General features: G+C 57.2%; 2 protein-coding genes across 4 annotated transcripts; both read left to right on the top strand.

Moving 5' to 3' along the window:
- The first annotated feature begins 817 nt into the window (after positions 1–817).
- ANKRD13D (ankyrin repeat domain 13D) lies at positions 818–11,677 on the top strand. The gene is made up of 15 exons (XM_004437695.3): positions 818–1,032; positions 1,610–1,745; positions 1,861–1,985; positions 2,768–2,813; positions 2,895–3,038; positions 3,293–3,482; positions 8,232–8,298; positions 8,685–8,766; positions 8,988–9,049; positions 9,139–9,269; positions 10,194–10,351; positions 10,447–10,563; positions 10,647–10,810; positions 10,891–10,982; positions 11,305–11,677. The coding sequence occupies exons 1-15, from the start codon at positions 943–945 to the stop codon at positions 11,516–11,518; spliced, it is 1,818 nt and encodes a 605-aa protein (XP_004437752.2). The 5' UTR covers positions 818–942; the 3' UTR covers positions 11,519–11,677.
- A 1,011-nt stretch (positions 11,678–12,688) lies between these two features.
- SSH3 (slingshot protein phosphatase 3) lies at positions 12,689–20,831 on the top strand. Of its 3 annotated transcripts, none has more exons than XM_014793057.2 (14): positions 12,689–12,902; positions 13,378–13,418; positions 14,017–14,248; positions 15,647–15,765; positions 15,846–15,917; positions 16,274–16,339; positions 16,454–16,642; positions 16,729–16,822; positions 16,997–17,125; positions 17,206–17,252; positions 17,897–18,043; positions 18,267–18,467; positions 18,564–18,837; positions 19,815–20,831. In XM_014793057.2, exons 1-14 carry the CDS (start codon positions 12,837–12,839, stop codon positions 20,085–20,087), a joined length of 1,950 nt encoding a protein of 649 aa, XP_014648543.1. In that variant the 5' UTR covers positions 12,689–12,836; the 3' UTR covers positions 20,088–20,831. The 3 variants fall into 3 exon arrangements, with proteins under 3 accessions (XP_014648543.1, XP_004437753.1, XP_087278692.1); XM_004437696.3 differs by having other exon boundaries at positions 12,747–12,902; positions 13,381–13,418; positions 19,815–20,830; XM_087422566.1 differs by having other exon boundaries at positions 12,747–12,902; positions 18,662–18,837; positions 19,815–19,948.
- The last annotated feature ends 899 nt before the right edge of the window (positions 20,832–21,730 follow it).

Raw genomic sequence — 21,730 nt, 5'->3', positions numbered from 1 at the left:
GTGAAAGCAGCCGTTCGTGGTGGACAGTCCTCCACCAGGAGGGGTCAGAACTAGCAAGGCCTGGTCCCCCCACTCGCCAATACTCCCCTCCCTGACTCCAGAGCCCTGAGGGGCCGCCTCCCCGCATGGCTGGGCCCAGCCCGTGGTGTGGCGCCACCGGACACCGGCCCAGGTCCCTGGGGAAGGCGCGTCATGCCAAGCTGGCCAGCATTTAGGGGCATCTGTGACGTGATGGAAACGGGAGCCAGGACCTCCCGCCTCCCCCGCACTCACAGGCATAGTACTTGCGAGGCCTGGGGTAGGAAGAGCGGGACATGGGCGGGTGGCTGCCGGGGGGACGCAACTAATCCAGAGGAGCAGGACCGGCAGCTCGCTGCGCACACGCGCGCGCACAACCCGAGGGCCCAGGCCCCACCCCTCGCCCAGCCGCCCCGCCCCCGGACCTCCTCCTCCCCTTTCCGGACCCGCCAGGAGGGGTCTGCGCTGGGCCTGGGCGCCCCCTGCAGGCCGCGGGCGGAGGTTGGCCAGGCCCCGCCCTCCGGACCGCCCACCGCAGACCCTTGCCCTGCCGAGGCCCCGGCGGAGACCCGGGTCCCGGCTTCTCTCCTGGCGCGCGTGGTTGCCATGGCGGCTGGGCAGCGCCCCCCGCCCGCCCCCGGCGCGCGCGGGCCCGGCTGTGGTTGCCATGGCTGCGGGAGGCGAGGGGGCGCGCGGCCGGACGCCCCGCCCCGCCCCGGCGCCTCCCCGCCCGGCCCGCCCTCCTCGCCTCCTGCGCCGCCGCCGCCACTGCCGCGGGGGCGCGGGGGCTGCGGTGGGCGCAGCTCGCGCGCGGCGTGGACGCAAGGCTAGGGGGCCGCGCCAGGCCCGAAGCCGAGGCGGGGCGGGGCCGCCCCCGCCGCGCCCGCCCGCCTGCCAGGCAGGGATGCGGCGCTGAGGCCCAGTATGGCCGGCCCTGGCCCCACCTTCCCGCTGCACCGGCTCGTCTGGGCTAACCGGCACCGCGAACTGGAGGCCGCGCTGCACAGCCGCCAGGTGAGGCCCACCGGGCACCCGGGCCTTCCTCCGGGCCCCCCACCCAAAGCTGTGATCTCCATCCTGGAGGCCGCCCGCCCCTGTTCGGCTCCGTAGCCGCTTCCCCGCGCCCCCTCCCCGGCCCGATCCGAAGCCCAGGGCACCTGCACCTCGCGTTTGAGCCTCTGGCCTCGGCTCCCAGGGCTGAGCCTTGCCCTGCCCGTCTCCCCACTTCACTCAGCATCCAGCCCCCGAACTCGCGCCGCACCACTCCTGGGCCAGGCTGAGAACAAGCAGCCCGGTCCTGGTCCCCACGCCGGTCCAAAGTCTTGATATCCGCGGCTACACCTCTGCCTGACCAGGCCCTACCACCGGACCCCCCCAGCTCTGCCCCTGACAGAGGGCAGGAGAGGTGGGCAGGCCCTTCCCACCTGCTCCCTCCCCTCCGCTGCCAGGACACACAGGCCATCCTCTGCCATTCCACCGCCTGTCTGCCATCCTTATTTCCTGCAGTGATTCCCAACCTTGTTCAGCCCAGTGGCATTCTTGCCCTGGCATCTCCTTACTTGCCTTGTGCTAAGTGTCCCCTCTCCACCAGCACGACATTGAACAGGAGGACCCCCGGGGGCGTACCCCTCTGGAGCTGGCAGTGTCCCTGGGGAACCTGGAGTCTGTGAGAGTCCTCCTTCGACACAATGCCAACGTGGGCAAAGAGAGCTGCCAGGGCTGGGCAGGTACCACAGAGGGCAGAGGGGCTCCCTTGAGGCTGACAGCAGGGTTGGTGGGTGGGAGTGATGGCCAGGCCTGGGGCCATCAAGAGAGCTCCCCTCAGCAGCCTGGCACCCCCAGTTCTGCAGGAAGCAGTCAGCACTGGGGACCCCGAGATGGTGCAGCTGGTTCTCCAGTATCGGGATTACCAGAGGGCCACACAGAGACTGGCAGGCATTCCAGAATTGCTCAACAAACTCCGCCAGGTACAGCAGGGCACAGAGGTGTGGCCAGTAAGAGGGGGTGGGTGCCATGGCTGAGGTCTTTAACAGTCTGCATGGGGATCACCCTGGCCACCAATGCCAGGCCTGGCCTGGGAAGGGCACCCAGCCTGTGCAGCATGCTTTCCTGACACTGTCAGCGAGGTCCCTCTCTGTTGACCCCAATGAAGGGTCATGTAGGAAGGAGAGGGTCCAGGCCCACATGGGGGAAAGTGGGCCCTGTGGGAGGAAATCCTTTGCCAGCATTGAGGGTCCCCTGATGCCAGACATCTCAACAGAGGTTAGATCAGGGGCGTGCTGGAGGGAGAATTTCACTCCACTCAGCGTATGTGGCCTGGGCCTCTGGAATACCCATCCACCCTTCTCAGAGCATGCAGGGGGGCCCGGCTGGGAGAGCACACTACCTACCTCATGCCCCCCACCCCAGGGGCAGGCCCAGAGGGGCTCATTGTGTCCTCTTTACAGATGAGGACTCTGGGACCAAGAGGGGCATAAGCTCCCCCAGGGCCCTCCAGTGGGCTAGTGGCTAGGTTGAGACTGGCCCCCAGGCCTCCAGATGCTTATAGCCTGATTACTCGCAGACGTTTTTTTAGGGCCCCACTTGGCCCACCCTTTTCTGGGTGGGGTTTGGTTGGGGTGGGGGCGTAGCTGGGCCGTGGAAGACTTCCTGAAGGGTTGGGCTCCTAGAAGGGGGGCTGCGGAACTCCCCAGGCCCTCTGGCCCCCAGCACCAGGCAGGGCCCTGACAGACGCTCTGGTCTATCGCAGGCCCCCGACTTCTACGTGGAGATGAAGTGGGAGTTCACCAGCTGGGGTGAGTGGGACCACTCAGCATCCTCAGGCGTGGGGTGGGGCCTTTGGGAAAGAACCCCGGTGACCTGTGCACCCCCCGCAGTGCCCCTCGTGTCCAAGATGTGCCCCAGCGATGTGTACCGCGTGTGGAAGCGGGGTGAGAGCCTGCGGGTGGACACCAGTCTCCTGGGCTTTGAGCACATGACCTGGCAGCGTGGCCGGAGGAGCTTCATCTTCAAGGGCCAGGGTGAGCTCTGGGGGACTCAGGCAGGCATGCTGCAGGCCAGAGCCCATGGATTTTCCCACGGCTCGTAAGGGCAATGCTGTCCTTCCTCTGTACCCTCCAGATGTGGAAACAGAGGTTGGGGGTGGAGGGGAACCCAGGGGCTGAGGCCGCACCCACTAAGCAGCAGATGGCTAAGGGGACCATGATGGCCCTCTCCCTGCTGCCTGGGGCCCAGCACTGATTTGTGCCCCCAATACACCCCTACCGCCTGGCAGAGGCAGGAGCCTTGGTGATGGAAGTGGACCATGACCGGCAGGTGGTACACACGGAAACACTGGGGCTCGCCCTGCATGAGCCAGAAGCGCTGCTGGCCGCCATGCGGCCCAGCGAGGAGCATGTGGCCAGTCGCCTCACCTCTCCTATCGTCTCTACCCACCTGGACACTCGCAATGTGGCCTTCGAGAGGTCAGTTGGGGCCTGGCCACACGGTGGGTGGTGCCCTTGAGGCTCCTGGTTCAGGCTAGTGAGAGGCTGAGTCAGTCGAAGAGGCTGCTCAGATCGGGGAGGGAGTCAGTGTAGGCCCAGTGTCTCACCCAGACCGCCTGCGGGTGGCAGGCTCTGGTACAGCCTTCAAGCCCCTGCATGCCTGTCTATACTGGCAGCTGTCTGTCTTCCTGGGAAGGAGGCTAGCTAGGTCAGAGTGTCTCCAGTTTCTTGACTTCTCACCTCACACATTTTCCCATAAAAACAAGGATTTAGGCTGTGGATCAGGGCAGCTGTTTGCACCAATGTTGGCTTCTCCATAGTATGGCTGGGTCTGGGCCAAAGAGTCCTTTGTGGGGAGCCTAGGAACCCAACCCTTGCAGCCAGAGTGTTATTTCTCTGACAACATATGCCCCAGTTCCACTAACAGACTTCTGGAACACTTTAAAAAAAAAACAGATTTATTGTGATAGAATTTTATGTACCATACAGTTCACCTATTTATACAATTCAGGGGTCTGTAGTATATTCACAGATACGCAACCATCACCACAGTCAATTCTAGAACATTTTTCATCACCTCAAAAAGAAACCCCGTCCACTTTAGCTGATGGCTCCCCATCCCTTGTCCCCTCATCTCCTCCCCCAGCCCTAAGCAACTACTAATCTACTTTCTGTCTCTATAGATTTTCCTATTCTGGATTTTCATATGAACGGAATCATACAATATGTGGTCTTTTGTGACTGGCTTCTTTCACTTAGCATACTGTTTTTAAGGTTCATCCAAGTTGTAGCATGCAACGACTTTATTCATTTTTATGGCCAAATCCATTGTATGAACATACAGACATTTTGTTTACTTATTCGTCCACTGATGGACACTTGGGTCGTTTCCACCTTTGGACTATTAGAATAATGCCGCTGTAAACATGAGTGTACAAGTTTTGTGTGGACATGTGTTTTCATCTCTCTTGGGTATACACCTAGGAGTGGAATTGCTGGGTCGTGTGGTAACTGGATATTTAGTTGTTTGAAGAACTGCCAAACTGTTCACCAAAGGGGCTGCCACATTTTACATTCCTATCTGCAGTGTATGAGGGTTCCTGTTTCCCCACATCCTCACCAATACTTATTGTTCATTTATTCGTTTATTTTTGGATTCTAACCATCCTAGCAGTGTGAAGTGGTATCTCATTGTGGTTTTGATACTCATTTTTATAATGTCTAATGATGTTGAGCATTTTTTCATGTGTTTATTGTCCATTTGTATGTCTTCTTTGGAGAAATGTCTATTCAGATCCTTTGCCCATTTAAAAAACTGGGTTATCTTTTTATTATTGAGTTGTAAGAGTTCTTTATATATTCTAGATATAAGTCCCTTAGCAGATATATGATTTGCAAATATTTTCTCCCATTCTGTGGGCTGTCTTACCACTTTCTTGAAGTTGTCCTTTAAAGCACAAAAGTTTTTAATTTTGATGAAGTCCATTTTATCTGTTTTTTCTGTTGTTGCTTATGCTTTAAGTGTCATATCTGACAATACTTTGCCAAATCCAAAGTCATGAAGATTTTCCCTTATGTTTTCTTCTGAAAGTTTTATAGTTTTAGCTCTTACATTTAGGTCTTTGATCCATTTTGAGTTAATATTTGTATATGGTGGGAGGTAAGGGTCCAACTTCATTCTTTTGCACGTGACTATCCAGTTGTCTCAGCACTGTTTGTTGAAAAGACTATTCTTTTCCCATTGAATGGTTTGGGCACTCTTGTGAAAAGTCAGTTGACCAAAGATATATGGGTTTATTTTTGGACTATCAGTTCTGTTCCGTTGATCTGTATGGCTCTCTTTGTGCCAGTACCATACTGTCTTAATCACCGTTGCTTTGCAGTAAGTTTTGAAATCGGTAAGTGTGAGTCTTCCTACTTTGTTCTTTCTCAGGATTATTTTGAGTATCTGGTTCCCTTGCAATTTCATATGAATTCTAGATTCAGCTTGTCAGTTTCCATAAAGAAGTCAGGTGGGATTCTGATAGAGTTTGCATTAAATCTGTAAATCAGTTTGAGGAGTATTGCCATCTAAACAATGTTAAGTCTTTTGATCCATGAACATGGGATATTTTTCCATTTATTTAGATCTTCAATTTCTTTTAATGATGTTTTATAGTTTTTGGAGTATAAGTTTTACATTTCTCTTGTTAAATTTATTCTAAGTATTTTATTCTTTTTGATGCTATTATGAATGGAATTGTTTTCTTAATTACATTTTTTAATTGTTCATTGCAAATCTATAAAAATACAATTGATTTTTGTATATTAATCTTATATCCTGCAACCTTGCTAAACTCATTTTTTAGTTCTGATGGATTTTTAATGGATTCCTTATGATTTTTTATATGTGAGATCATGTCATCTGTTAGTAGAGGTAGTTTTACTTCTTCCTTTCCAATCTGGATGCCTTTTATTTATTTTTCTTATCTAATTGCTCTGGCTAGAACTCCAGTAGAATGTTGAATAGAAGTGGCAAGAGCAGACATCTTTGTCTTGTGTCTGACCTTAAGGGAAAAGCACTAAGTCTTTCACCTTTAAGTATGATGTTAGTTGTGGGTGCCTTTTATCACGTTGAGGAAGTTCCCTTCTATTCCTAGCTTGAGTGTTGTTATCATGAAAGGGTTTGGATTTTGTCAAATTTTTCTGTATCTATTGATATGATCATGTGACTTTTATTTTTGTTCTATTGATATGTGTGACATCAATTGACTTTCAGATGTTGAACCAACCTTGTACTCCTGAGATAAATTCCACTTGGTCATGGTGTGTAATTCTTTTCATGTGTTGCTAGATTCAGTTGGCTATTATTTTGTGTCCCTGTTCATAAGATATTGGTCTGTAGTTTTCTTGTGATGTCTTTGTCTGGTTTTAGAATCTGGGCAATACCTCATAGAATAAGTTAGGCAGTGTTACCTCCTTGTCAATTTTCCCAAGAGTTTGTGAATAATTGGTATTAATTCTTCTTTAAACGTTGGTGGGGGGCCGGCCCTGTGGCTTGGTGGTTAAGTGCGCGCGCTGCGATGCTGGTGGCCCGGGTTCGGATCCCGGGTGCGCATCGAGGCACCACTTCTCCGTTCATCCTGAGGCCGAGTCCCACATACAGCAACTAGAAGGATGTGCAGCTACGACACACAACTATCCACTGGGGCTTTGGGGGGAAAAATAAAATAAATAAAATCTTTAAACGTTGGTGGGATTCATTGGTGAAGCCACCTGGGCCTGGGCTTTTTGTTGTGGGTATTTTTTTGATTACTAATTCAGTCTCTTCACTTGTTACAGGTCTATTCAGATTGTTTATTTCTTCTTGAGTTAGTTTCGGTGGGTTATGTGTCCCTAGGATTTGTCCATTTCATCTAAATTATCTAATTTGTTGGGGTACAATTGTTCATCGTATTCCTGTATAATCCTTTTTATTTCTGTAATGTCAGTAGTAATGCTCCTCTGTCATTTCTGATTCTAGTAATTTGAGTCTTCTCTCTTTTCTTGATCAGTCTAGCTAAAGGTTTGTCAGTTTTGCTGATCTTTTCAAAGAACCAGCTTTGGTTTCATTGATTTTCTCTATTGTTTTTTTCTTTGCTACTTCCTTAATTTTCACTCTGATATTTATTATTTCCTTGCTTCTGCTTGCTGTGAGTTTAGCTTGCTCTTTTCCCAGTGTCTTAATGTGGAAGGTTAGGTTCTTGATTTGAGATCTTTCTTCTTTCTTAATATATAGTTATTGACAGCTATAAATTTCCCTCTAAGCACTGCTTTAGCTGTGTCCCATAGTTTTGATATGCTGTGTCTTCATTTCCATTCATCTCACAGTATTTTCTGATTTCCCTTTTGATTTATTCTTTGATCCATTGGTTATTTAGGAGTGTGTTGTTTACTTTCCACATATTTGTGAGTTTCCCAAATCTTTTTTCTCTTATTGATTTCTAATTTCATTCCACTGTGATTGGCGAACATCCTTTGTATAATTTCTATCCTTTCAATTTTATTGAGGTTTCTTTTATGGCCTAGCATATGGTCTGTCCTAAAGAATGTTCTGTGTGCACTTGAAAAGAATGTGTACTCTGTTATTGTTGGGTAGAGTGTTTTAAGGATGTCTGTTAAGTCTAGTTTATAGTGTGTTCAAGTCTTCTGTTTTCTTGTTGATCTTCTGTCAGAAGACTTGTTCTATCCATTATTGAAAGTGGGGTATTGAAGTCTCCAACTATTATCATTGAGTCAGACATACTTTTAACTTTTTATTATGGAAAATTTCAAACATATATGAAAGAAGAGAGAATAGTATAATGTGCTCGTCGCCCAGCTTCAACATTTATCAACATTGTACCAATCTTCTTGAATCTATCTTTCCTCACGTTTTTTTTTTCCTTTTACCCTGGACTGTCTTAAAGCACATCCCAGATGTCATATCATTTCAGCAGTAAATGCTTCTGCATGTGACTCTAACAGAGAAGGATGTTTAAAAACAGCCAGCCCCAACACCATTATCACATCTAACACAATTAATAATAATTCCTCAGTCCCTTCTTGCCTGCAGTCCTTGTTCAGTTGTCCCCAGCTGTCCAGGCATCCTCTTCAAGGCCCCGTGTGATTCACAGTGGGAAGGCTAACTGGAGGGGTTCTTTGGAAGGGGAGGCTTTGGCCAGGGTTGGGGGTGTAGGTCCTCATGAGCTCCTGTTTGGTCTGTTTCAGGAACAAATGTGGTATCTGGGGCTGGCGGTCTGAGAAGATGGAAACCGTTAGCGGCTACGAGGCCAAGGCAGGAGAGGCTAGTGGTGGGGGCTGGGGTAGGAGACGAGGCCCAGGAGCTCCGTGCCTTCTCCACATCCACCCCTGTGGAGGGAGCGACAGTGGCCCGTGGGCTCCAGAAGCCCTGTGCAGCCGTGGGAACCCAGTGGGGCCCTGGGCGAGCACATGGGGATCACCCACAGCATGGGCCCCCACCCAGGGTTCTGAGATGAAAGGAGGAGCATTTTCCCCCCAGTAGTGACTCCCTGGGGTTCAGACCCTGCCCCCTCCTCCACTGTGGGGAGCGAGATCTTGTCTGTCCCTGGGCACAGGAGGACTTGGGTCCTGTGCTGGTGAGGTTGAGTGTGGTGAACAGGCTCTGAGCCCCCAGCTTCCCGTGTCCCCCCTGCTCCCCAGGTGTACAGTGCCACCAATGTGGAGCTGGTGACACGCACACGCACGGAGCACCTCTCTGATCAGGACAAGTCGAGGAGCAAAGGTAAACCCAGGTGCGCCTGCCAGCTGCCCAGTCACACCATGTGGTGGGGTCACCCTGGCCTGGGGGGGCCACAGTAGCCGGGACAAGCTGGGAGGCCTCTCCATTCCCGTATACTCTTTCTTCATCTCCCACCCGACATGAGGCTCCCACGATGGAGGGTGGGTGGGGACAGTCTGGGGGAAGTGGCCCAAGTCCCCTCATGGGCTCCCACTCCTCCTTAGGGGGGAAGACTCCATTCCAGTCCTTCCTCGGGATGGCCCAGCAGCATTCCTCCCACAACGGGGTGAGCCAGGGCTGGGGGTGCGCTGGGGGCCGGGCCGGGCGAGGCAGGCACTGTCCTGAGTGCTAAGCCCGGTCCTGGGACCCACCCAGGCTCCCGTGCAGCAGGCGGCCAGCCCCACCAACCCCACAGCCATTTCCCCGGAAGAGTACTTCGACCCCAACTTCAGCCTGGAGTCGAGGAACATCGGCCGCCCCATTGAGATGTCCAGCAAAGTACAGAGGTGAAGTCTGGGGGCTGGCTGGGGACTTCCCTCAGGGTCCTGAGCCCTTGCAGATTCCTGTCACATGGGGCCCACTGGAGTGGGGGCCCCGCTCATGCAGCCGGCTTCCTCCTAGACTCCACTCCTTGGGGACAGGAGCCAGGTCTGTCTTATCCGTGGTCTTCGGCTCCCAGCTTGGGCTTGGCCCAGAGGACTGGTCCTCTCACTTGGTGAATGAATGGGTGAATGAATGAATGAATGAATGGGCAGCACCCCCCATGTATGGTTTTCTATTCAATTTAATAAGCACCTGCTGGGGCCAGCTCATGGCAGGGTGGGAAGGGCCCACAGCTCTCCCACCTCCTGGCTTTGTGACCCAAGGAAATGCCTTCCCCTCCAAGAGTCTAGTCTTCTCCTCAGTAAAATGAGAACAGTCACACTTGGCCACCTGCTCCCAAGGGCACCATGAGGATCTGATGAGCTGCGACAGCTTGCGATGAGCCCAGCACTGCCTCGGGACCTCATGTGGACTCTCAGCCACCCGGTGGTGGAGCTGGGATTCGAACCCTGGCAGTCCTGCCCCCTGCGCTGTGCAGAGCACAAAAGGATAGTAGAGTGTGAGGCTCTGGCTGGCTGTGGCTGAGGAGGAGGACAGGGCTGTGGACGAGGCCCAGATTGAAGCCCTCTTGCCCTCCTCATCCAGACGAGTTGAGCTGGCACAAACCACCACAGGCCCCAGCCTGGGCCCCGGGTCTGGGGGCAGCTCGGGCCGTAGGGCCAGAAGGACACCAGCTGCTGGAGGAGGCAGGCAGGGGCAGCTGAGCAGAGAGGAGGGTACCCCAGGCCAGGTGGGGGCATGAATGAAGGCAGGTGTCAGAGTGGGTGGGCCTTGGCATAAGGGCCACCAGGGGTTCCTTGACCCACATCATGCGGTCGACTGGGCAGGTTCAAGGCAACACTGTGGTTGAGCGAGGAGCACCCGCTCTCCCTGGGTGACCAGGTGACGCCCATCATTGACCTGATGGCCATCAGCAATGCTCACTTTGCCAAGCTGCGAGACTTCATCACCCTGCGCCTCCCACCCGGCTTCCCTGTCAAGATTGGTGAGAGCGTGGGCCGGGGCAGCAGGAGGGCCTCAGGCAGTTCCTGGGGAGTGGGATAGATGCCGGTGCAGCTCACGCTTGGCTGTCTCCTCCAGAGATCCCCCTTTTCCACGTGCTCAATGCCCGCATCACCTTTGGCAACCTGTGTGGGTGTGACGAGCCCCTGAGCTCGGTGTGGGTGCCGGCCCCCAACTCTGCTGTCACAGCTTCAGGTACCACTGCGGGTGGGAGGGGCTATGTGGCTCACTGGTCTCTGAGTGCTGGGGGCTGAGCGCGGCCCCTCTGCCGCGCCCAGGGAGCCCGTTCCCGTGCGAGGTGGACCCTGCCGTGTTCGAGGTGCCCGAGGGGTACAGCGTGCTGGGCGCGGAGCGCAGCGAGCCCCTTCGTGACGAGGACGATGACCTGCTGCAGTTCGCCATCCAGCAGAGCCTGCTCGAGGCGGGCACGGAGGCAGAGCAGGTGGGGCGCGGGCATGGCGGGCCCGGGCCTCTGCAGCCACGGGTGGCAGAAGTGACAGCTCTGGGCTCTGGCTGCTGCAGGTGACCGTCTGGGAAGCCCTGACCAACACCCGGCCCGGTGCCCACCCTCTTCCCCAAGTCACGGCTTATGAGGAGCAGCTGCAGCTGGAGCGGTGAGGCCCTCTAGGACCTACAGGTCCAGGTCTCGGGCCCACCTGCCTCAGCAACCCTGCCAGCCAGGGGGTCCTTGGCTGGTGGGGGTGGGGAGCAGGGTGGTGCTGGTCCCAGGACCCCATGCCCTCTCCAAGGCCACCCATCAGCAGCACTGCCCATCACCGAAGGTGACATGAGGGATGGGGCAAGGGCCTTGTCTCTTCTCTCTGGTGCCCCAGGTCCCAGCCACCCTTGTCCTCCAAGCCATGTCTCAGCCCTTGGCCTCCTCCCCCAGCCTTAGGGCTCACCGGTCTGCTCTCCCCTCTCACACCTGCCTGGAAGGGCCCTCCAGGAAAGCCTGCGGATGTCCACAGAGCCCCGGGGCCCGGGATCCCCTCATAGGACGTCCCCGGCCCTGGCCCCCCCAAGTTTTGAGGAGCAGCTTCGCCTGGCCCTGGAGTTGTCCTCGCGGGAGCAGGAGGAGCGGGAGCGGCGGGGGCAGCAGGAGGAGGAGGACTTACAGCGGATTCTGCAGCTGTCACTCACAGAGCACTGAGCACTGAGCCCCGGCCCCCAGCAGGGCTGTCTGGCCGTGCCCCCTCCCGCTTTTGTAACTTATTTATTTATAAACTGTCTGCTGCTGAGCTTGGGGCCTGGAGCCCTGGGGGTGGGCTTGCGTTGGAGACCAAGATGGAAATAAAGACCTTCAGCAGCAGGCTTGCTCTGCTCAATGGGGGGCACTGAGGAGAGACACCGTGGGCGATGGCCTCAGACCTGGGTTCAAATCCTGGCTGTGGACCCCTTAGCCTCTCTGAGCCTCAGTTTCCTCAGCTGTAAAATGAGACCCCCCCCCAGATGGGGTTGTTGGGAGGGTCAAATGAGCCAACATGTGTCAAGGGACCTCACAGAGCAGGTGCTCCATACATGTCAATTCTCCTCAGCCCTGTCCCACCTACTGGAGACCCAGGTTCCTCCTGCCCCTCAGTCTGGCTTTCCTGGCACCCACCCATGCTCCTGTGGGGGAGGGGGAAAGGCTGGGCCTCCAGACTACTCACAGCAAGAGCCCCCTGCACCCCAGGCATAGTCCCTGTCCTGACTCTGGCATGTTCTCTGGCATCAGAGTGACTTTGCCCAAGTCTCTTTCCTCTGCCGTGGCTCTGAACTGCTCAGCCCTGCCCTGCCCTGCTCACTCCAAGGCGCCCCTGAGGATCCCCTGGGAGCCTCATGAGTTGGTTCTCAATTCCCCCTGACTCTCCTGAAGCTTTGTGGGTCTCCCAGTGACCCACGCAGAGCATTGGAAGCCAGAGGGCCAACCGGCATGGAGAAATAAGTTTGAGGTGTCCCCCCTCCCCCGCCGCCGTGTGTCTGATGTGTCTGACCCTCTCCAAGACCTGTCTCCCCAGTCCTGCCTCCCTAGGTCCCAACTCTGCTGGGGAACGACAGTTGGGGCCCAAAGCGGAGCTCAGGTGACCTAACTGGGCGGAGCAGGGAGGAAAGGGGCAGGGGCGCTTCCCGGGAAGAGGCTCCGAAGCCCGGAACGAAGGCAGCAAGCTGCCGGACCTCTGGCCACTTCCCTCCTGGTCGCGGGACTCCGCACCTGCGCCCCGCCCGGGTCCCGCCCCCAACGTGTTTGCGGGGCGGAGGCGAGGCAGGCCAAACCGGAGGAGACGCGAGGGGAGGGGCGGCGGCCGCTCGGTGCCGGCTCCGCCGGCCGGGCTGGACGGGCGTCTGGCCCTTTAAGGGCCACCCCCGAGGAGGTGCCAGGCCCTGGTGGCTCGCTCTCTCCTTCCTGGTCCTGCGGGGCAGGGACTGTCTGTGGGGCTGTGGGAGGAGGCTGTGCTCGGTGCCAGCCCAGGTGCCCCCGGCCTGGCCCCATGGCCCTGGTCACAGTGAGCCGCTCGCCACCGGCCAGCGGCCACTCCACGCCTGTGGGGCCCACGGTGAGTCTGGCTTTGCTGTGGTCCTGCCCACGCAGTTGGCTGCCAACTGGGCCTGGGGAAGTGGGTCCTGCCCAAGGGCAGCCTCCCTTCAAGCCTGGGGGTGTGCAGAGGGGGACCCCAAGTCTCAGGCTGGAGGGGATGGGGGGCAGGTCTTGAGGCTCCCAGGAACTCAGACTAGGGCAAGAGCCGGAGCCCTGAGGGCCAGCCCAGCCTGAGGAAGCCCTACCCCCTTCCCGGCCGGGATCTGGGCCTACCCCTCAGACAGCTCCAGCACCCCACCCACCCTTACCCCGACCTGGACCTGGGCCTGGGCATAACTCCAGGTGGGGAGTGGACTAGGGTGGGAGGGGGATTGATACCTTTTCTGCTTCTATTCCCCACTGGGGGGCGATTCCACACCCCCCCACCCCAGCAGCCCTGAGAGGGGAGAGGAGAGTCCTTACCCCTCATTCTGCCCTGGGGGCTGCTTTCTCAGCAGGACCAGGCATCCAAGCGGAGAAGCCAGCTCCAGCGAAGGTGAGCACCCCGCCCCCAACACAGACACCCCCACCCAGCCGCCAGGCCTGGCCACTGCCATCCTGGAGGACTTGCCAAAGCCAACTGCTGAATATGTGGTGCAGGGTCGCCAGTGGGCATAGCTGGTGGGCATGGCCGGCTCGCAGCACTGGCCTGGCTGCCTTGGCTTTCATCTTCCCCCTAGTCAGTTGGGGCTCCTTCACCCACTATCCTGGACCCTGGCTCAGGCCAGTGGTCACAAGCCAAAGGGCACTATGGGACGACAGGGCCTGAGGACTCCTGGGTCCCCACCAAGTTTACAGCATCTCCTGAGTTAGGCAGGTGGGAAGGGAAACGGAACAGCCTCCCGCCCCCTCAAACAAGGATAGGTGGGCCGGGGGCTTCCATGAGAGCCTCCGAGGCAGTGGTTCTCAAAGTGTGGTGGCAGCATCTCCTGGGAACTGGCTAGAAATGCACACTCTCAGGCCTCCACTCCAGACCGACTGACTCTCTGGGGATGGGGCCCAACACCTGTTTTAACAAGCCCACCAGGTGATTCTGACACACCCCTGTCCTAAGGGGCACGACGGGCCATATGATTTCCCCACCACCCTGCCAGGCAGAGCTTTGCAGTGCTCCGTGGGGCTGTCCTGGGACTGCAGGACGGAGGGGACAATGGAGATGCAGCTGAGGCCAGCCCTGAGCCGGTGGAGGAACCCCTGGGAGAAGGGCAGCCCTGCGCGGATCAGACAGACGATGGGCATGGGCCCCAGAGTCCCCGGAAGCAGGAGCAGAGCCAGCACCTGCACCTCATGGTGGAGCTGCTGAGGCCGCAGGACGACATCCGCCTGGTGAGGGGCTGTCCACCCAGGGCAGGGAGTGGAGGGCGCAATGGAGCCAGGGCCTGTGTCTGTTGGGGAGCAGCGGTGTGAGGGCAGGGGCACCCTGGGGAGTGTAGGGGTTACCCAAACCCCAACAACCCTGCTGTTTCAGCCAGAGCTGTTTGAGCAGGGTGAGGTCATGTCTTCAGGTCTCCGGAGGGCTGGGAAGGACTGGGAGGTTTGTCCTGCTTGAGCCCGGAGGGCCAAATTAGGTCTAGGTCCCGGAGCTGGGAATTACAGAGGCGGGCTTCTGTGCAACCAGCGCGAGACCTTCCTGAGTTGTCCATAAATGGACCGGCGTTCAGGGGGGCCTGCTGAGCACCCACCAGGGACTGGTGTGCTGGAGGGGCCCATGGGGGGATGGGACACAGGTGGGCGCGGGAGGACCAGTTTCCAGATGCCTGGGGGACGTCTCACTGTCTGCAGCAAATGGGAAACACAAGATGCAGGCAGTCTTTTGTAAAGCTGAATTTATTCCGTGGAAGCACCATCCTTTATTGTGAGATTGTGTCCTTAATATTTCTTTGATGAGAAACAATTCTTGAATCAAGTGATGGTAATGGCAAGTGAAAAGGCTTTTTTTAAACCTCCTTCCTAGGCAGAAATAAAAAATTGGCAATCTGTGTCAGGCCCATTCTCTCCTTTTTTCCATACACATCCCCCTTTTTTTTTTTTTTTTAAAGATTTTATTTATTTATTTTTCCCCCCAAAGCCCCAGTAGATAGTTGTGTGTCACAGCTGCACATCCTTCTAGTTGCTGTATGTGGGACGCGGCCTCAGCATGGCCAGAGAAGCAGCGCGTCGGTGCAAGCCTGGGATCCGAACCCGGGTCGCCAGCAGTGGAGCGCGCTCACTTAACCACCAAGCCACGGGGCCGGCCCTACACATCCCCCTTTAAGAAAGATCTTTTTAAACATTTTGTTGGGGTCTGTCCCGGTAGCTGAGCAGTTCACGTGCTCAGCTTCGACGGCCTGGGGTTTACAGGTTCAGATCCTGGGCACAGATCAACGCACCACTAATCAAGCCATGCTGTGGCAGCGTCCCATATAAAGTAGGGGAAGATGGGCACAGACGTTAGCCCAGGGCCAATCTTCCTCAGCAAAAAGAGGAGGATTGGCAACAGATGTTAACTCAGGGCTAATCTTTCTCACACACACAAAAAAAACACATTTTGTTGGATCACGAAATCCAATCGTTGGGAACCACTGGATTGTAACCACTGATCTGGTATCTGGGAAGAGGGGGATGGGCATGGAGGGAGCAGGTGGCAGGTCTGGTCTGGGCCTGGGTGTGTGTCAGGTGGGGATGGGGGAGCAGGGTCCTCTGGGCCACTGTGACCGTGGGCTTCTCCCTCCCCATCTTCCTCAGGCAGCCCAGCTGGAGGCAGCACGGCCCCCCCGGCTCCGCTACCTGCTGGTAGTTTCCACAAGAGAACATCTGAGCCAGGATGAGACAGTCCTTCTGGGGGTGGACTTCCCGGATAGCAGGTGGGAGCAGGGAGAGGAAAGGAGTGGGGCAAGGAAGTCAGGTGCCGGGGGTCAATGGCTTTCCCTCTGTCCCCTGCCAGCTCCCCCAGCTGCACCCTGGGCCTGGTCTTGCCTCTCTGGAGTGACACCCAGGTGTACCTAGATGGAGATGGGTAAGAGGTGGCAACTGGAGAAGGAGGGGACAGGAGGGGCCTGGAGGGTGGAATAACCAAGGGGATGTATATGATGGGGCATTTGGGCACTGGGGAGCAGTAAAGAAGTCCAGGCCGGGCGTCTGGGGCCCCGGCCTGCTCAGCTTTGCCTCAGATTTGTTGTGAGATCCTGGGCAAGTCACCTAACTTCTCTGGGCCTCAGCTGCCCCATATCTGGCAAACGGGGCTTATTTTGAAACTCAATGGTGTGTACATATTCTGAGGGTCAGCCTCACAGGGTGCCTAGTGGGTGGGCCTCTTGGGGGCTCTGTCCCAGAGCTGAGAGTTGGGTTCCACCCCTACCTGGTCTCCTGCAGGGGCTTCAGTGTGACGTCTGGTGGGCAGAGCCGAATCTTCAAGCCAATCTCCATCCAGACCATGTGGTAAGGGCTAGGGTGGCCCAGCCTCAGGCCAGTCTCCTCTTCTCGGAGATGGCTGCAGGGGCTGGGTAGGGGCAGCAGGGAAGACCATGTGACCCAGCCTTCACTCTTTCCCAGGGCCACACTCCAGGTATTGCACGAAGCCTGCGAGGCGGCTCTCAGCAGTGGTCTTGTGCCAGGGGGCAGTGCCCTCACCTGGGCCAGCCACTACCAGGACAGACTGAGCTCCGACCAGAGCTGCCTCAACGAGTGGACGGCCATGGCTGACTTGGAGTCTCTGCGGCCTCCTAGCGCAGAGCCTGGCCGGTCAGTGCAGGGAGGGGAGGGGAGGGGGGTCGGGTGCCATGGCGGAGCGGGGAAGGGGGCCCTGGACTGACAGGTTTGGGTCCCAGGCCCTCGGAACAGGAGCAGATGGAGCAGGCGATCCGGGCCGAGCTGTGGGAGGTGCTGGACACCAGTGACCTGGAGAGCATCACTTCCAAAGAGGTGGGCAGGGTGCCAGGGGCCGGGCAGGGAGTGGGCCCGGGGCAGGGGCCCTCAGCAGGGGCCAGAGCTGATGAGATAGGTACCGTCCTTACAGACTCTAGAGAGAAGGCTGGGGTGTCAGGAACTCTGCACGGCGCCCCCCAAGCCTCTCCTCCCCTTTGGCTCTGCCTGCAGATCCGCCAGGCCCTGGAGCAGCGCCTGGGATGCCCTCTCCAGCAGTACCGCGACTTCATTGACAACCAGATGCTGCTGCTCATGGCCCAGCAAGACCGGGCCTCCCGCATCTTCCCTCACCTCTACCTGGTGAGCTGCAGGGGAGGGGTGGGAGATGAGGACTGTGCAGCGGGGGAGAGGGAGAATGATGCTTCTCTCCCTGTCCACAGGGCTCTGAGTGGAATGCAGCCAACCTGGAGGAGCTGCAGAGAAACAGGTAGGGTTCCAGGCCCACTCAGGACCACCCACCCTCTGTCCTCCCCCTGCGCTTGGCTTCCCGCAAGGGGCAGCCTGGCCAGAAACCCCCAGACCCCCCTCAGCAGCTGCTAGCTCTGCTTCCAACTCAGCCCCTGGGGCTGCTCCCTTTGCACTGTCTCAGGCAGGAGAGGAGAACACCCTCGCCGCCCTGCTGGCGCTCCCTGGCCCACCCCGCTCCCTTCCCGCTCTGAAAAGCAGAAAACTCCTCTCCGCCTGACCCCGTCTCAGGGGAGAAGGAAGCGCTCCTCTCCCAGGGGGGACCTGGCTGCCTGCTCCCATAGATTCCTGTCATTTGTTCCCCACGGCCTTCTAGGTAACCTGCTATGGCCCCTGTCACCCAGCTGCTGCAGATCCACTTGATCTCAGCTGACCTCAAAAGTTGTTCTCTGACTTCCGGGAATAATAGAAGGGTCCGTGTTGCAGTCGACCCCAGCAGCTACCTGTCTCGAGGGGTGAAACGATTTGCTCAGGGTCACAGTCCTCTTCTCCCTGCACCGTAACTGTGCCACCCCCGCCTGACTCAGAACCAAAAACTAAACAGAAACCCCCAGGGTCTGCCGGGTCCACTGGCCCATGAGCCTGGCCTCGATCTCCCTGCTCCAGGGTCAGCCACATCTTGAACATGGCCCGGGAAATTGACAACTTCTACCCTGAGCGCTTCACCTACCACAATGTGCGCCTCTGGGACGAGGAGTCGGCCCAGCTGCTGCCCCACTGGAAGGAGACACACCGCTTTGTGGAGACTGCAAGGTTGGCTTCTCCCCGCCCCCGCTGCACACCCCACCCCGGCTTCCAGCGTTCCCCGGGCCCTCTTCCCGCCCGCTCTGCCCTCAGCTCTGGGACCTCAGGGTCCTTGCTTCCTTCCCCCGCTGCTCTGGGTAGTGAGCCCACTACCTGCCCTTCTCCCACACTGCAGGCCCCTCACAGCCAGGGGGTGGGGAGGGCGGGCGCTGACCATGTTCTGCCTCCACAGAGCGCAGGGCACCCGGGTGCTAGTCCACTGCAAGATGGGTGTCAGCCGCTCGGCTGCCACAGTGATCGCTTATGCCATGAAGCAGTATGGCTGGAGCCTGGAGCAGGCCCTGCGCCACGTGCAGGAGCTCCGGCCCATTGTCCGCCCCAACCCCGGCTTCCTGCGCCAGCTGCAGACCTACCAGGGCATCCTGACTGCCAGGTATGGATGGGGGACCAGGAAAAGGGGTGCGTGTGTGTGGATGCTGGGGGTGGCTGCTGGGTCACTCAAAGCTGACTCAGGGCCACCTCCTCACAGCCGGCAGAGCCATGTCTGGGAGCAGAAAGTGGGTGGGGCCTCCCCAGAGGAGTCCCTGGCCCCCGAGGTCTCTCCACCGTTCCCACCTCTTCCGCCAGAACCGGGGGGCACTGGGGAGGTGAAGGTTCTGGGGCTGGAGGAGAGCCAGGCAGCCCCAAAAGAAGAGCCTGGGTCACGGCCCCGTATCAACCTCCGTGGCATCATGAGGTCCATCAGCCTCCTGGAGCCTCCCTTGGAGCTGGAAAGCACCTCAGGGGCCGGTGACCTGCCAGAGGTGAGGCTGGGGCTAGGGACGAAGCCCAGACTGAGGCAGGGTGGGGGCCAAAAGGAGGAGGGGACAGATGGCAGGAGAATGGGAGCTGGAGAGCAGTCATGGGGCATCCGTGTGGGCTCCTCTGCTGAGCCGGCCCCGGGCTGAAGCCTGCAGGCAGATGTCAACCTGATGAGGACTTGCTGCCTAACGGGAGGGCTGCCCAGCCACGGAGAGCATCCTACCCAGGCCAGAAGCTGGACCTAGATGGGGTAGATAAGACGGTCTCTGCAGCCCCTCCCAAGTCCGAGGGGCAGCCCATCAGAGGATGGGGTGCAGAGGGGTCAGAGCACTCATACCACCAATGTACTGGCTGAGGAGCTGAGCACCCCCTCTGTGCTGAGTGCACAGGCACAAGTGTAAGACCAGGAGCTGGCCCTGGCCTTAGGAAGCCAGAGCCCCCGCGCGACTCGAGGCCAAGATAGCTGACTGGGAGGAAGGAGTGCTCATCTCATGGAGGGCGGGAACATTTGGGAGAGGCTTCCTGGAGGAAGTGGCATTGGGTGCGGAAGGATGGGGAGGAATGGATGGTTGAGAGATAAGTGTGGGTGTTCCTAAAGGCAGGGTGTCCTCACTTGGCACCCAGCTCAGGGCCCGGCACCCAGAAGTGTTTCACTTGTAGCTCACTGGACTGACTGTGCAGAGGCAGAGGGAGCCAGAGGAGGAGGAGAGGGCCTCAAGGACACGACAGGTGCAGGGGAGCTGAGGAGGGCTTCTGGGGGCCAGAAGGAAGCTGCAGACAGCTGAGGGCTGAGGAGCAGGGGCAGTAGGGCTGGAGTGCTGTCTTCTCTCCTAGGGAAATGTGACCCATGAGTAGCTCAGTTTTTCTGTATTCATTCAACAAACCTTTGGCACCTACCCTTTTCCAGGCCCTGTGCTCCATGCCCCGGCCCTGGGAGACTTCCCCATGACTCTTCTTCCTTATACTCTTACCCTTCCAGGTTTTCTCTTCAAATGAGTCTTCAGATGAGGACCCTCCACAGCCCTTCCCTCAGCTCTCAAAGGCCAAGGGAGGCAGACGGGTCCGCAAGGGGTCTTGGCCTGCCCTGAAGTCCCACCAATCTGTGGTTGCCCTCAACAGCGCCGCCCTGGTGGCCAGCGGGACCCGGGCCTTCCAGGGGCAGGGGGAGGCTGGCTGTTCCTCCATACCCAGGCTCCGGAAGATAGTGAGGCAGGCCAGCGTGGATGGCAGTGGGGAGGAGGGCGAGGCCTGAGCCCTCACACATGCCCATGCCCTCTAGACACAAATAGAGGCACCTGAACACAGCTTCTGGGACGAGCACCCCCCACTCCTGTCAGCCTGTCCGCACTCCTCTTAGCTCCTCCCCAGCAGGCCCCAGACCCCAGTCACTACAGCCTCAGCTCCTACAGCCTTAAGTCTCAGACCCATGTTCACCTGTCCAAGGGCTCAAGACTTTCTCTATAACTGGGGATGTGGCAGAGAGACTAAAGGTGCCTTTGTGGGCAACAGCACCCTAGCTTCATTCTCAACTGCTGTCCGAAATGCTCGCAGCCACGGAATAAAAAACAGTTTCGCAGTGCTGAAAGGCTCATGCTCCCTCCCTCCCTCATTCCTGTCTGCCTCGTCCCTTCCCCCCCCCCCACTTCATTCCTGGGGCCCACTAGCCCAGAGAACCAGTGGCCCCCAAAGGCTGAGCGTAACCTCAGTCCTCAGTCCCCAGCCCTGGGAGGCTCAGAGGGGCTGGGCTGCCCTCATGGGGCTGGCAGGTTGGCCTCCCTCAAACACCCTACAACCAGCCCGAGTCTTTTGCTGCTGCTCCCAACCCCACCCCCCGAGCCCCGGCACTGCACTGGGTCACAGAGCACCAGACCAAAGAGAGTTCTTTTCGTCCTCACGGCCTCTGGCCAGTTTTTCATAGTCTTAATAGTATCTGGCTTTGTACTTAGAAATAAAAAACATTTTCATATTATTTTCAATTTTATGAGAAAGCCATCTATCCATCAGTCTGCTCCTTCTCTGGTTACATGAGTTTGGCCTCTCCTTACCCCTTCCAGTCTCCTCAGTTCCCAGGTGTCTCGTGACAGGCCCATTTGGGGGAGTGGTGTGTTTGGGTGGGATGGGAAGAATGCGGAGGAGAAGAGGGGAGGTCAGTGCTATCTCCCTCACCTCGCAGCCCGGGTAAATGTTAGCTGCCCATGCCCCCTTAGGAGGTCGGCGGGGGAACAAATCTATTTGGGGCAGCAGGTGCTTGGCTCTGTTGGGACAGCTAAAGGGAATTACCCATGAGGAAGTGGAAGCTGCCAACGCCCATCTGGGCAGGACCAAGCCTGTTCCAGAGCTAAGGATCCTTTTGGACATCTGATGCTAGTTCTTAAGCACACTTTGGGTCCCAAGAATCTTCTTGCTAGAATGCAAGACAGCCTGATTTTCCAAGGCAGCCCATCACTGCCAGGGAAGGAGGAGCCTCCTCAACGGGCCCTCCCCTTCTGCCTAGGTGTTCCTTCTGCTCAGTTTTAGTGTTCAAGAAGAGTAAGGGGTTCCATCTTTGTCACTTCTAACCCCCCTTTCCCAAGATCACATTCTCTGCCCTATAACACGCTACTTTGGTTGGGGCGGGGTGTGTAACTCCTTGCCTCAAAGCAGGCCTCAGAGGTAGGAGCTGGCACTAAAGGTTCTCATTGATTGAGAACTCGTGCCCAGTTTTAAGAATGAATCTCTCACCCAGACCCCAGTGGGACCCCCAGCACTGCTCTAACCCTAGAGTACCAAGGCGCAGGAGACCTGGGTTATAGCCCCGGCTTTACCATTTACAAGTTACTTCACCACAAATCTCTGTTTCTTTCTGTAAAACAAAGGGATTAGACCAGGCAGTCCCTAAGCACCCCCCTCCCACTT

This window comes from Ceratotherium simum, chromosome 34, assembly GCF_057802395.1.
Source record: "Ceratotherium simum simum isolate JZ-2026a chromosome 34, ASM5780239v1, whole genome shotgun sequence".
In the NCBI taxonomy this organism is placed as follows: Eukaryota; Metazoa; Chordata; class Mammalia; order Perissodactyla; family Rhinocerotidae; genus Ceratotherium; species Ceratotherium simum.
Note: the sequence above shows the minus strand (reverse complement) of the source record. Positions and strands in the feature narration are given on the sequence as shown.

Excerpts from the sequence above, each read along its gene's own strand:
- ANKRD13D (XM_004437695.3), top strand. The coding sequence starts at position 943 with ATGGCCGGCCCTGGCCCCACCTTCCCGCTGCACCGGCTCGTCTGGGCT. Across the intron at positions 3,039-3,292 it reads CTTCATCTTCAAGGGCCAGG|AGGCAGGAGCCTTGGTGATG; the intron begins GTGAGCTCTGGG and ends ACCGCCTGGCAG. Across the intron at positions 9,050-9,138 it reads AGCATTCCTCCCACAACGGG|GCTCCCGTGCAGCAGGCGGC; the intron begins GTGAGCCAGGGC and ends GGACCCACCCAG.
- SSH3 (XM_014793057.2), top strand. The coding sequence starts at position 12,837 with ATGGCCCTGGTCACAGTGAGCCGCTCGCCACCGGCCAGCGGCCACTCC. Across the intron at positions 15,918-16,273 it reads GTGTACCTAGATGGAGATGG|GGGCTTCAGTGTGACGTCTG; the intron begins GTAAGAGGTGGC and ends GGTCTCCTGCAG. Across the intron at positions 18,044-18,266 it reads CGCTTTGTGGAGACTGCAAG|AGCGCAGGGCACCCGGGTGC; the intron begins GTTGGCTTCTCC and ends CTGCCTCCACAG.